The 15,193-nt window shown below is 37.3% G+C and overlaps 1 protein-coding gene across 3 annotated transcripts; it reads right to left on the bottom strand.

Moving 5' to 3' along the window:
* Positions 1-1,316: 1,316 nt before the first annotated feature.
* On the bottom strand, positions 1,317-11,478 carry LOC142368288 (class I histocompatibility antigen, F10 alpha chain-like). 3 transcript variants are annotated; one of them, XM_075450416.1, is made up of 9 exons: positions 11,327-11,478; positions 10,072-10,332; positions 6,659-6,940; positions 6,009-6,311; positions 5,495-5,587; positions 5,358-5,381; positions 5,174-5,239; positions 4,925-5,000; positions 1,317-3,301 (listed from the first exon to the last, which is right to left on the bottom strand). In XM_075450416.1, the coding sequence occupies exons 1-9, from the start codon at positions 11,382-11,384 to the stop codon at positions 3,160-3,162; spliced, it is 1,305 nt and encodes a 434-aa protein (XP_075306531.1). In that variant the 5' UTR covers positions 11,385-11,478; the 3' UTR covers positions 1,317-3,159. The 3 variants fall into 3 exon arrangements, with proteins under 3 accessions (XP_075306531.1, XP_075306530.1, XP_075306532.1); XM_075450415.1 differs by having other exon boundaries at positions 5,495-5,590; XM_075450417.1 differs by lacking the exon at positions 1,317-3,301 and having other exon boundaries at positions 4,925-4,960; positions 5,495-5,590.
* Between the last annotated feature and the right edge of the window lie 3,715 nt (positions 11,479-15,193).

Raw genomic sequence — 15,193 nt, forward strand, 5'->3', positions numbered from 1 at the left:
AAAAGAAAATTAAAGTGAGAATCTCAGGGAACACACTGTTGGGTTTCTGCAGAACCTCATTTTCAATATGATCTCATGGGCCCTGTTTAAAAAATATATACAATCTTGATAGTTTTTTAATTTTGTTTCTGAATGAATGAATTGATTTTTTATTCTGAACATAATATTAATAAAAACAAACATGAAATAAAAGAAAAGCCGCAATATCTAGTTCTACCCTATTTAACTCACTATTTATGTCTTTTTATGCATTATGCATTATGCATTATGACATTGACATAAACTAACATGTGACCATAGCAAAATGGTTAGAATTAGATGAAAAGAACATGATGGGCTGATATTTCCTCATAGTCCATTGCCTGAATTCTTTCTTTCTCCTCAGAACTGAGAAACTAATAACTTTTTTAAAGGAGCAGTTCACACAGCAATCAAATAAAATGTGTAAATGTCATCAAGTGAAAAGAAATGTCTAAATAAGATGTAAGCAGATTTATTTCTATGAACTGACCATTGTGTCTGATGACAAAGGACAATTATGCCTTGAATAAAAAGATTAAAGCATTATCTTTTAAAGTCAAACCTGTTTCCTGCTGTTTGTCACCAGTTTGTTCTGTTGATATGTCCGACTATTGTTTTCAGTATCTTTAACATCTTTATCGGGAGCCAGTTCATTTAGTTTTTGTGTCAATAGATCAGACTATAGTCTAAATTATTAGAGTAAATTAGGGTAATTTATTAGGCTCAAACCTTAAATGAAGAGACATACATCAGGATTTATGGATATTTTATTGATCAAATATTTATAGGTACTGCATAATATAAAAAGAAAAACCCTTTCAAACACTCAATCCTGTAAAATCTTAGCTGGGAAACAATCATGCTTCCTTTTTACAAATCATTAAACAACATCACTTAACCCATTAAACCCATAAACCAGCAATAAATCACTGCAAACTGGATCAATTAAGAAAGCTGGATAATTATTCAACTTTAACAATAACATTTTGCTGAAGAAGACTGTATGCATGTCTGACTCTCCATTCATCAATAAATCAGTTTGGGGAAAAATGAATGTAACTCTGATCATTAATTAATGTTGTAACATCGTTTATAAAAACAATGCAATGATCAAAGTTTGCTGTAATCAAAGCTAAAGATGCTCCAACAAAACACAACTGCCCCATTATTAAAACCACTGACAGGTTAAGTGAGTATCAATGCTCATCCTTTAGCGATTCAATGCGGCATGATGACATTTACATGGATGGAACTTTGACAGTTTTAGCACTTATTTAAACATCTTTGCAGACCAGTCAAACTTTACTTTTTTAGTTGTTCCAAGAACATTTGATGAGGTTGCTTTTCATTTCTGTACTCCAATTGGTAGAAATGGTTTAATGGTTGCGTAATGGCTGTAATAAAACATATTAAGCGCTTGTTTGAAGCAGACATGTAGAAAACAATGGTCCATGTTGCCTCTTAAGACCAGAAGTCAGCCCTCATCAGTTCTGACAGTCAGTTTCTCCTGTTCAGACAAACAATAAAGCATTTGTAAATGAAATGAAATACATAATGTGTCAACAAGAGGAATGTGAAACAGTTGGTATTTAAACAGTGAAACGCTGTATGATTCACTACTAAAAATAATGATTACTTTAAGGCACACAGTACAATACAAAGACGGCGATATGAAATAACTCTGATACACCGTGCAAACCCAGAGCAGAAATATCAGCTGCCTTTATCATGTTGTTGTGTTAATTCTCTAAAGAGGGAGTCATCAAAAAAACCCTCATCAAGTTGGCAAGTGAATAAGGAAAAAAATTAACATCCAGCAACAAAAATAAAAGAATTCTGAAGGATCTGTCACAGAAGCTTCAGGCCACAGTCTATGTCACTGATTCTGGTCACAGGCAAGAACCAGAAGTAAAACGGTAACTGGCAAACAGAACGTGAGATTTTACCCTAAATGTAACCTTTTCAGTTTATATTTAAGCCCTCATATGCATACATGCAGTATTTAACTGAATCAGAGGGGTCACATTATGGCAGTAATGGCTATAACCATAACATGAAAAGAATAAAATACTGATGGTGTGTTAATCATAAGCAAATGTTCGATAATAAATATGCTGCAGATTTACTTCCTGTTTACACTTCATCATACTAGTGCTTCATAAATCACAGCGGGAGGGGAGTAAAGCAGTAAAAAGCTACATGGCTAACATAATGAGCCAGTGGCTGCATCTGGAATTATTAATTATTCACTATAACAATTTAATTAAATAGAAAACTCCCCATTCTGTAGTCTGAATGTACAGTGAGATTTTATATCTTACAATGCACTGTGAAAACAGTGCAGAATTGTGTTCACTAATCCAGTAAATATATCCCATCATGCATTGCACCAAAAGAAAAACTGACAATTAAGTAGATCTGCAGCAGCTCTAAAACCTGTAATATAAATTCCTGTAATTTTTGAATAGATATATTTCAGAGGTTATTTCCTCCAGTTTCTTAAACAGGGCAGACATAAAGGAGCTTTTTACTGTCATCAAACCAAAGATGCTCAAATGAAAATGATGCTAGTTGGACAACAAACAGACTAAAGAATTCTGACAACAACCCTGTGTGCTCACAAGTTAATTCTGCATCACAGATATTTGTTATAAATAAACAGTTTTTCTTCTTCTCTGTTACGTCCTCCTTCTCTGCCTCTCACTTACAGTTTTTCTCGATTGGTTTGGCTCATTTCTTGAAACTGAGATGACATTCTCAAAATGACATGGACAAATCCCCAAACTAACAGGCGGTGTCTCAGAACAGAATGGCATTTCTCATTGCTTTCATCACATTTCAAATGCTTTGTACATGTCTCAAGCACTTAGTACATCTTTGCAAATGGTTATATACAAGTGGCCTACATTTAACACAATCAGCCTACATTTAGAACATTTCCCAAAAAAGTGCATCTTGCTGATCTATCCCAATTGGTTGGTTCTCAGTGTAATGGTTGTTCTCTCCAAAACATGTCAGCACAATTTCAATGTTTAAGTCATCATCTGCAGAATAGTCTGCTCAATTGTCAAAATTCTTTAAGAAATTGGAATACAATACAGTACACATATTTTGGAACATTTCATACGTTCATGACAATCAGGTGAGTAGGTAACAGGTGAAAGCAGGTTCTGACGAGGAGTGTAGAGGATGACTAAGGCATTCAAGGCGCTTCTTCCCACGGTGCATTGCTAGAGAAGACATCAGATGCGATGTTGACGAGAATTTATGGCCAAACAGACTGCAGCGGATGGATGGCCCGGAAGATGAGGAGGGTGACCAGGAGCAAGAGGGAAGTGACACAGAGTAGTCAGAATATTACTGTATTTCATTTGTGATGCTTGACTGGTTTTTTTTTTTTTTACTGTAACATAGGCTACTGTAATGTATTTTGGTTTTGGTTCTTGCAGGTTTTTGTATTTTGTATACATAGGCCTATATTGTATACCTTTTCCTTTGTAGTTTTTTTTCTTTCCTACCTACAGTAATGTGTAAAAATGTACTTGTGAATAAAAATAGTTACAATTTCCTCAGCAGAATGAGTGCAGTGTGTGTGGTGTGAAAATTTTATTCCTTTAGCTAGACCTTTTCCATAAAGACAAAACATCTAATCATTTTGACTTGCAGTGCTTACACAATGCTAAAGGGACAATGCATTTTGGAAGCACTGATGATTTGTGTGAGAAAGGAATTTAGTTTTGACACATGGGTAAACTATTTTTGGAGCGATATGAGCATGTGATGAGGATCCATGTAGTTGTGCTGCACCGTCCAGTTTATTTTGACAGGAGGACAAAATGAATGAAAATGTGCCAAAGCAATTGAGAAGATATGCCATTTTTATGGTACTGACTATTTATATGGGACAGGGACTTCATTTTGAAGCAAGAATGAACGTTTTGGGAGACATATGACATTTTGCTGGTTATCTCAAGTGTTGCGAAGAACTGCAAGTCTGTTTGGCCAAGTGACCCTATAGTTATAGGAATGTCATCTCAGTTTCAAGAAATGAGCCAAACCAATCGAGAAAAACTGTATTAGTGATATTGGTGAGTATATTGTATATTGTTTATATTGTCAGTAACGGATTGACAACTAGTTTTGGTAACAATCCGGTCTACTTTGGCTTCTATTTAATTCCCTCATACTGCTGAGAGGGCTGATGTACAACAACAGAGAAAAGAAAGAGGGGTAAAGTGACTTCTGATCTGAAACTTAAAGATGCAGTCTGCAACTCTTTTTCAAGCATAATGCCTGGAACTGTCCGGGGATTCTGAAAGTAGTACATTAAATACCCCAATACAAAAAAAAATGAGTTCTCTAGGTCCCCTATATGTCCCGCTAGGTCCCTCCAAAGCCAGCAGGTTTGTTTACAAAATTGCAGACCGGACCGGTAAAAGGTAACCAATGAGGTTACGAGCTGGGCTCTGCTGCCTGTCAATCACCGATTGTGCACGCGCGATACAAGGTAGGCTCGTCCCCACGCTTATTTATCTAGACTATTGAACTTCATTACGGGCTTGTCTACTTACGGTGTCTTCCATGATCGCAAATGACAGGTGAGTTGATGAATGAGGAGTCGTGTACGCGCATCTGGCGTGCACGTAGACGTGCACGAGTTCTCATGTGTTTTGAAGGGGCGGGACAGGAAGTTGAATAACTTTTTATTTTTCGGTTAAAAAAATAAGCATTTCTTGCATTTTGCGACTACGGAGGTCACCGTTTTCAACTTCAAGCGTTCTGATAGATCATGTAAACTCTTAAAATGCCAAAAATTAGGACTTTACGTATGACAACAACAAATCCTGCAGACTGCAGCTTTAAGATCTTATCTTGTAATTAGACAATCTGGGACATAAATTACCTTTTCATCAGTGGTGTGACGCTGTCTGCACTTCCAGTGGAAGAAAGAACAGAATCTTTTGACAAAGCATGTGACTCTGAGGGAAACAAAAGATTACATTATAGATAGATAGATAGATAGATAGATAGATAGATAGATAGATAGATAGATAGATAGATAGATAGATAGATAGATAGATAGATAGATAGATAGATAGATAGATAGATAGATAGATAGATAGATAGATAGATAGATAGATAGATAGCCAACCTTCACTGGGGCAGGACAAACTTTCTGTGGAAGAAAAGTCAGAAGTACTTGAAGAAGTCTTTGACTCTGAGGGGAACAAAACATAAAGTTAGTAACTGAGACAGACAGAAAGAAACAGATAATACTGACACAGTAAGAGCCATTACTGATGGAAAATAAGCATATTAAAACAGATATTTCTTACTTTCACAAGGGGGAGGACGTTTGGCTGTAAAAGAAGATAAAACATTGAAATGGTCACAGTTGTAAATGAGGAGACATTGAAAATTTGTTAAATTTGCTGTTTTCACAAACACTGAATCATGAATGCTGCTCCCCCACCGTTCTTCTTTTTGTAGAGAACGAATCCGATCACAACGATGACGCCGAGAACAACTGCAGCAATGATGCAGACAATCATGATGGTGAGATTCGCTGCTGAGGAAACAAATTACAACTTTTTTATTAAACAAACATACATGTGACGAGCAGATAAAATTCATAAACAATGATACTGAAGCCTGTATGTGGTCAGTGTTTAAATCTATTCACTATTTATCCTGAGTATAGTTACTGTGACTGTGTTTGTTCGACTTTACTGTTTTTACTCAGTTCTGTCTGTGCTGACAAGACTGTTGTTACACTGAATATGTTTCTGTAAAGTTTTTGCTTTATTTCATAATAAGTAACTTATTTTTGTCTAAATTGACATCCCATTAGGACATATGAACAGTAATAATGTGTTTCTGATCTATTACTTCAAACTATTCACAAAATATTGGAAGAAAAGACCAAACAACAACATCAGAGAATAACATTTTGCATCAAACTTAATCAAATATGACTTGAGTCTTACAGCCTGCGTTGGTCTTGATTTTTGTTTTGTCCAGTTGGGTGGCGAGGTCTTCCGCTCCAAGGAGCTGAAACACACATTCGTACCTCCCCCAGTCTTCAGTTGGAACAGAGGAAAGTTTCAGGTCAGCGCTCATCTGGAAGGTTCCATCATTGTTGGGGAGGACCTCTCCTTTGACCACACCCTCATGAATCTCATCTCCATCTTTCCTCCAGAACAGCTCAGCTCTGTTAGGATAGAAACCTGTAGCATGGCAGCTGACTGGAGAGGAGGCAGACTTCTGGAGGAGAGACACTGAGGGGAGCTCTGAGGAGGAAACAGAAAGTTTGTCGCTTTTGTTTTATTATCATCAACTGCATATTATAAATACAATTAGCTTATATTTATTATAGCTGAAATGCCTCAAAAATATTTAATATATAAAACACCAAGAAATAATGTAATGAGAAACTAAAGTTGTGGAAAGGTAAAACAGAATGAAAACTGAAGCATGTATCGTTGGCCCACAGGTCAGATACAGCTGATTAAAAACAGTGGGAATAAATATGAAGAGACAAAAGAGAGGAAAAGGAGATATGGAGGCACTGAGGTGAAGAGAAAGAGAACAGACCATAAAATGATCTGTTCTCATTATATAAGTGAATACTGTCTACCTGTTCTCATCAGAGAGCTCCTCCCATAGTTCACATACTTCTTCAGCCAGTTGGGACAGATCTGGGTGAGATAATTCTTCTTCTGTGCCATGAAAGCTCTGTCTCTGTCCCACTTCTGTTTGGTGATGACAGCCTGCGGTGTTGGAGCGGCCCATGTCTCTTCCTTCAGGTCCAGTGATATGAAGTCTTCTCCATCATAACCATACTGTTCATAAACTTTAACAACCTTGTCAGTCTCATCATCCCACTCACAGCCGTACATGTTCTGGAAAATGTGAACACCTGACAGAGGGAGACAGTAAACCACAGAGAAAACTCAGCACAGTGACTTAATAATAGTTCATTTCACATCTTTAAAACAGTGACAATGATCCAGCAAAGAGGTTACAGCACGATGAGTTTTAATTTATTCGCCCGACTTAAAACTGAACGTCACAAAGTTGATGATAAAATGATATAAAGTATATATTCAGCCCTCTCTGTTTTCCTGTTTGTTCAGTCTCAGTCAGGATTTTTACTCTTGATCTTCCATCTGTGAGTTTCTCCTCCTTTAGTTCCTCTCTGATGTTTCTGTGTGCTCACAGTTACTGTAAAGACTTCCCACAGCTGAACAAAGACGCCTGTTCGCTAACCTGCCGACCACTACCCAGAATGCAGTGCGCTCATGGCGTAGTTGCCCGTTCTCTATAAACCAGATAAATCTAAAAAATCTTGGTTTTCAGTTTATAGTGAATGGTTTTTAAAGTCACATTATTTACCTTTATTTAACCAGGCAAGCAATTAAGAACAAAAATTCTTATTTTCAATAGCAGCCTGAACGAGCAGAGGCTCGATAAAGGGAAGACAAAAAAGACCAACTACAAATTTAGGGTTAAACTAATTATTCTAGTTTCTGGTGATCATGTTAAGATTATTTTCAATTTAATCAATTAAATGTTTAAAAGGTAAAATCAAGAAAACATAGAAAGGGGGTTTGAAGGCTTATTTTGGCAAAACAGCAATGATCAGAATGAAATCTTTCGCAAGGAAAATATTAAAAAATGTAAATGTAGCGTAAACTAATGAAACTGGATTTATCCGATCATCAATATTGCTGACATCCAACATTCCTTTAATAAAATAATTAACTAATTAATTTATGATCGAACAGATACAAACTAATCCAGTAAAAAAGATAATCTTTCGTCTGTAATTATATTTATCTTTAGATGGCCACATTTATGTAGAAAAAATGGGATTCTTTCATCTTTCTGAATTAAATTCAAGCAATTTAAAATGAATTCTCACCGTCATAATTTGAATATATTTAAACAGTTACATATAAACTCAAACTAAATGATGATTTTACTTCCTCATCACATGAAATCAGATGTTATATCAATGTAAAGAACATTAAATGACGTTTTATGATAATGTTCTACAGAGTAGGGATGTTCCGATCAGGTTTTGAGTATCTGCCGATACCGAGTCCCGATCCGATACTTCTACAGTACATTTAAAAAAAATTAAGAACGGCGAATAAACAGATCCAGGATGTCCCTGATTTTTTATCTTATTCACTTTATTTTCTCATTTAACACTTATAAGCAGAGCACCTCTGTGAGGTAGCTTGAACAAAAAAAGTAATCAAGTAATAGACAAATTCTTCACATTGTAGTTCAGTGCAACAATGTCTGATATAAAAACGAGCAGCAGCTCAACTTAAAATACCTGCAAGCATGTCAACAAATAAGCAAATAAAAGTGCCAAAGTTGTTATAAAGTAAGGCAGTAATGTGCTTTAACTGCACTCCTAATTCTTACTCTCCTCCTCTGGCTTCACAGAAGGAAATGTACGTTTTTCTGGATGAAAACCAACATCTCTACCTTGTCAGGTTTGAGCATGTTCCTGTTCTCATCAAGGATGTTAGCCATGTCCTTGCCCACCTCTTGCATATCTCACAGTTTGCATATCTCACAGTTTGCAATCGCAGCGTTTTTGTCGTCCACTTTAAAATACCTCCACACTGCGGACATTCGGCCCCCAGCTTCAAGCTGCTGCCGTGTTCTGCTTCGCTTTACGGCAGCAAAGTGACGGCATGCCGCATGTTTCTGTGTGGAGTTGAGACCATAGACATAAAAATTTGGGGAGTTCTGATTATTGTAGTTGCGGATAAACACCTTCCTCAGTCGAAATAAATGCAATGTGGAGGCATTGGAGACCCATCCAAGATGGCGGCTGCGCTGATAGGTCAGCTCCAACAGGCAGCGTCAGTCTATGAGGCGTCTACGTATATTATGTCTATGGTTGAGACGGTCTGACTCTGTACCACCACATAACAGGAAATACTAAGCTGTTATTTTTTCCCATTTGTTTTAAAATATTACAGTTCTGACTAAAAAACAAAGAGAATAAATATACATTTATAGATAGGCTATATATCCGATCCCTGATCGGGATGTAACGTCCAGAGTGGTATTACTCTATAGCTCTGGTAACGTCCGATTTCGATCAAGTCTGAAACCACGTGATCGGATCGGGACATCCCTAGTTGACAGTTAAAGGAGAACTGCGGTATTTTCAACATTAAGCCTCATTTATGAGTCGTCTACAATGTTTTAGAACCCCCCTCACCGCTTTTTTGATGTTTACTGCTGTCTCCGGTATTTGCCTAATTTTGATTCATCTCAACCTGTTTCAGAATGGCAAGTCATGTGCATGTCCTAAAAGGTCCGTAAAAGCACCATAAACGTCCGTTTTCAAAATCATCAACTCACCGGAGTGGTTACTGGTGTGCACTGGTAATCCATATCAAATTTCGTTGCGAAGTTGCTTCTGTCGTGTTTTATTTGGCAGCTCGTTCATGCTCGAACTATTTTCTTCGCGGTGGCGGAGTAATATCAACAAACATCCAGTACAAAATGTCAAATAAAACACGACAGAAGCAACTTTTCGCCACGAAATTTGATATGGATTACCAGTGCACACCAGTAACCACTCCGGTGAGTTGATTATTTTGAAAACGGACGTTTATGGAGCTTTTACGGACCTTTTTGGACATGCACCGTACTTGCCATTCTGAAGCAGGTTGAGAAGAATCAAAATTAGGCAAATACCGGAGACAGCAGTAAACATCAAAAAAGCGGTGAGGGGGGTTCTAAAACATTGCAGACGACTCAGAAAAGAGGCTTAATGTTGAAAATACCGCAGTTCTCCTTTAACAGTTCAGTAAAGTTCCACAGATTCAGTAATTTAGAGATAAAGTTTTATTCTCTGATGATGATAAGATCTACAGAATAATTTCATCATCACAGCACAGCAGAGGAGAGCATCTCTTTGTCTCTTTACTCTATATAATCAGTCAGTCTTCAGTCAGTGTGTGTTCAGTTTGATATCAATGACACAAAGTTTCTGAAAGACTGCTCATTACTCACCTCCAGTCTGGTTGAAGCGCTGCTTGGCAATCTGGATGTTAGCTTTGAAGAACTGCTCAGAACCAATGGATGTCTGAGTCTGACTCCTCCAGTACTCAGGACCTTCATTCTGGTCCATCCAGTCCTGCTTGGGAATCACTCTCCTGATGTTGCTGTCATAATAAACTATCTGAACACCATCCACCATTCCCAGACTGACAAACTCTGGGAAGCCTGGTATTCCTGATGATGCCGTGGAGAAGTACTGCAGTGAATGTGTAACTGTGGAGACAGAAAAAGCTGTTTTCACTCTCATAATAAACAACTCACTCTGAGGGACTCAGCAAACTAAAACCATAAATATACAGCTGAATATGAGCTGTGTTGTAATTATAATTATTTTATTTTCAGGAGACTTTAAAATACGGTGTCATGAATGTATGAATTCAATCATCACAACTTCATTATTCTGATGCAGACTTTTGCTAAAATCATTTCTATACTTTGATACAGAGATCATAAAATCATCATTTTCTCATGTGTAAAAATATTGCCAAACCTTATAACATCATCTTTTAGTGAGAGCTGCTGACTGAATGTGTCAGAGGTCTGTGGTCACTTCATAGAGCTGCTTGCATGAATAAATTTATCCTCCAACATTCTCTCCTCTGTAAACAGATCTATAGACCTTTATCATGAAAAAAGTTTAAAACTGTAGAATTTAAAGGAACAACTTGAGATCTGTTTTCAATGTTGATTAAGATTTATTCATTGAACTTAGTATTTAAGTTCAGATGGCAGTATATATTAGATATTGTAGCTTACCAACTAAGCATGAAGTTATTTACCTTCGAAATAAAAGACACGTGACTATAGATAAAAATTTGTCTTATCGTGGCCAACTAAAGATAAACTTTGATGAAAACATCATCTATACCTCATCAGAATTCAAAACAAAACAATTAAATAAATGTGTTTTTAGAGAACAGCTATGACTACAAAGTTTACACCTTAGCGATGAGAGTGAGAAGGAGTTTTCTATCTGCAGTAAACATGAACCTTAGTGCAAATCATACAGCTAAGCTTCAGACAGGAAAGTTCCAGTTAATGCTTCTTTAAACTGGTTCTGCCTTCAGATTGTTATTTCTTCACATCTTTATTTACTTATTTGTCTAGTTTCGTGGTGTTTAATTACTTCCTTTATGGACAAACGTCACTCAATCAGTATCGATCTAACTTCTGTAAAAAAATGAATTAATGTTAAATTCTAACCCACCTGCTGCAGAGTCCTGAATTCCCAGGAGAACCAAAAACATCAAGACCTTCATTTTCATCTTCTACCTCCATGGATTTAGCAGATTAAACATAAAACTCCATGTTGTTCCACTTCTGTTGAACAGAAACACTCTCCGTACTTCCTGATCTAACGCAGGTAAGAGGGAGGAGAGAAATGGAAGAAATCGCTGCCAGCTTCCGTCTGAGCCAATGGGAATTATAATGATCGTCGAGTTCTCCGAACTCCCCAAAGATCTAAATTGATCTGTTGAAAACAAACCCAATCCACAAAGACCCGACAACATCATCCCACAGCTCCTAAATGAACATCCTGGTTCTGGATACTTTGATACACCATCAGAGGTTTTTTGTCCATGTCCTTAAATATGAGTTTTGGTAACGACGCTGAAGTTGGCTCCCGGTTCGAGAAATAAAGCGATGGTCCATAAAGGGGAATTTCACTACTTTTTTCTCATGCCAAGGTCTCACCTGTTTGAACAATGTTTTTATATTTCATCTTAAACTGCTGCCAAGTGCGCTTCTCTCCCGCGAGATTGCACCTAAATGAAATAAATGAATGGGCTACCATTCAAGCAGTTTCCCTGTAATATTATTGTGATTGCAAAGGACTACATTTAAACTTACACTTTTGCTGCTGCAGCGGTGTTGCACTTATTTCTAAAAACGTATTGAAACTCGCCTTATGAGCGCATTAAGATTTTCAATTCGAGGTTGGTGAAGAACGTAGCCCCTCCTCTTCCCTGTTGCCATGGTGACTCGTCGAATCGGGGCTCCATTGATGCTGGCTTTTTAAAGTTGTGGTGCACGCGCTAAACTCAAGGTACGGTGTCCATTTTAGGACATCCTCAGACTCAGGTGTCAGACTCAGAAAAACCTCTGTCATCCTCAGATAAAACTGCCTCAGCTTCAGAAAAACCTCTGTCATCCTCAGATAAAACTGCATCAAACCTCAGAAAAACATCTCAAAGGAGTCAGGTCTCAGGAAAAACGGCCTCAGGTCTCAGACCAAACGGCCTCAGACCAAACGGAATCAGGTCTCAGACCAAACGGCCTCAGGTCTCAGACCAAACGGCATCAGACCAAACGGCCTCAGACCAAACGGCCTCAGACCAAACGGCCTCAGACCAAACGGCATCAGGTCTCAGACCAAACGGCCTCAGACCAAACGGCATCAGAGTAGCAGGGTGAAGTTGGTTTTATATTCGACATTCGCCTATTTTCCGGCGGTTTAATTGTAATAGCGTCACGAAAACCGCACCAATTAGCATAAGGATGGTATTAATTTGTACAGAAAACTAAGACTAACATACCACAGGCTTTATCAACTCACCAAAGTAAGCAAGTCTGGCGAAAGATCAGAGTAACCGCGCCGAATATACTTCTACGGCAGCCAGAGCGCTTAGGGACCATCGCAAAAGTGTACGCCTTTTTTTTTATTTTTTATTTTTATAACTCACTGGATATTCAACCAATGAACACCAAACCACTTCTGATGTGTTTGTGAACTCACTATAAAGCTTTCACAGCCTTTTAGTTTCCAGAAAAATCATTTTAGGTAGAACATTAACTCAGTGTGCATAGTTAATTCCATTTTAGACTTTTATTTTGTAATAGCTCTCTTGTTTTTAAAGATATCAAAACCAAACCACTTCTGATATGTTCATGAAGTCATTGTGTACTTCCCACACCCTTTATTATCAAGGAAAACAATTTTAATTTTTGAAAAAAAGGCATAATACCCAGGGGGCAAAACCCCAGTTTTTGGGAAAACAGACACGGAGCGTTGTAAAAGGTTTGACACCAGAAATGATATCTAGGACCTTCAAGGATCACAACCTGGGTGGACAACCCGGTCAACTAGCTGCTGGAAAGCTACAGGGGGCCAAAGACCCTCTTTTTGGGACATGTTCCTGGTGGAATTATGTAAATGCATATATATAGACACTACAATGGCATAAATAGTCACACACCTATACAATTTGGCAGAGAGTATCCTGACACATAGGGGGAAGCAGGAAAAAAAGATTCTGGGGCTTGCTGCCACTCCATTTTAAGATATCAAATATATATGCAGCATGTAATCTACAACACATCTCCAGATACTCCTATCCTGGCAGATAGATAGATAGATAGATAGATAGATAGATAGATAGATAGATAGATAGATAGATAGATAGATAGACAGGTAGATAGATAGATAGATAGATAGATAGATAGATAGATAGATAGATAGATAGATAGATAGATAGATAGATAGATAGATAGACAGGTAGACAGACAGGTAGACAGACAGGTAGATAGACAGATAGACAGACAGACAGATAGATAGATAGACAGATAGACAGATAGACAGATAGACAGATAGACAGACAGACATAGATAGACAAGTTTTCTTGCATTTAGCAAAGAGTTTAAACAATATATATGTTCAATTAGATTTTCTAAAAAAAACCTAAAGCCTCCAAAACTATTAATGCTTGTTATGTATTTAATGTTTTTTAAGCTCGCCCCAATATCTGATATTAATCCTTGTGATCTTTTACTGCTTGTGATCTTTTTCATGCTTTTATTTAGACCTCTTCCCCCTGGCAGTTAAGCCGTTACACAACTAAAACTATAATTTATTTTACATCCTAATGCCTACACTGAACTGTCGATATAGTGTGGCTATAGGTTTAAGGGTATAGGTGATCTATCTAGCTGTGTACAACATAAAATTGCTATCAAGAAATAGTTTATTTGCTGTGTCATATGAATGCAAACTTTTTCTAAAAAGCTGGAAAATTAAGTTTCACATGGACATGTGAAACTTAAAAAAGGGAAATAAGTCAAAAAATGAAGGAGTGCAGATAAATAATGAAGAGATATGGTATATTTAACCCCATAAAACCACATCTCGATGAAATACATGGTATTACACAGGAACATCTGGGCAAAAGCTTAAAAAAAAGGACAAATTGTTTGTTTAGTTTATTTAACAGTGTATTTTTTAATTCCAACATGTCTTTATAGGAAATTCCTGCAGTAAAGCAAAATTAAAAGCTATGTCAGAAGTAGCCGTGAACCGTGTTTGAAATCTCAATATTTAGGAATATGCAGCAGTAAAGCAACATGAAAGCCAGGATAGGAGTATCTGGAGATGTGTTGTAGATTACATGCTGCATATATATTTGATATCTTAAAATGGAGTGGCAGCAAGCCCCAGAATCTTTTTTTCCTGCTTCCCCCTATGTGTCAGGATACTCTCTGCCAAATTGTATAGGTGTGTGACTATTTATGCCATTGTAGTGTCTATATATATGCATTTACATAATTCCACCAGGAACATGTCCCAAAAAGAGGGTCTTTGGCCCCCTGTAGCTTTCCAGCAGCTAGTTGACCGGGTTGTCCACCCAGGTTGTGATCCTTGAAGGTCCTAGATATAATTTCTAGTGTCAAACCTTTTACAACGCTCCGTGTCTGTTTTCCCAAAAACTGGGGTTTTGCCCCCTGGGTATTATGCCTTTTTTTCAAAAATTAAAATTGTTTTCCTTGATAATAAAGGGTGTGGGAAGTACACAATGACTTCATGAACATATCAGAAGTGGTTTGGTTTTGATATCTTTAAAAACAAGAGAGCTATTACAAAATAAAAGTCTAAAATGGAATTAACTATGCACACTGAGTTAATGTTCTACCTAAAATTATTTTTCTGGAAACTAAAAGGCTGTGAAAGCTTTATAGTGAGTTCACAAACACATCAGAAGTGGTTTGGTGTTCATTGGTTGAATATCCAGTGAGTTATAAAAATAAAAAATAAAAAAAAAGGCGTACACTTTTGCGATGGTCCCTAAGCGCTCTGGCTGCC

Source organism: Odontesthes bonariensis, chromosome 18, assembly GCF_027942865.1.
Source record: "Odontesthes bonariensis isolate fOdoBon6 chromosome 18, fOdoBon6.hap1, whole genome shotgun sequence".
Taxonomy (NCBI): domain Eukaryota; kingdom Metazoa; phylum Chordata; class Actinopteri; order Atheriniformes; family Atherinopsidae; genus Odontesthes; species Odontesthes bonariensis.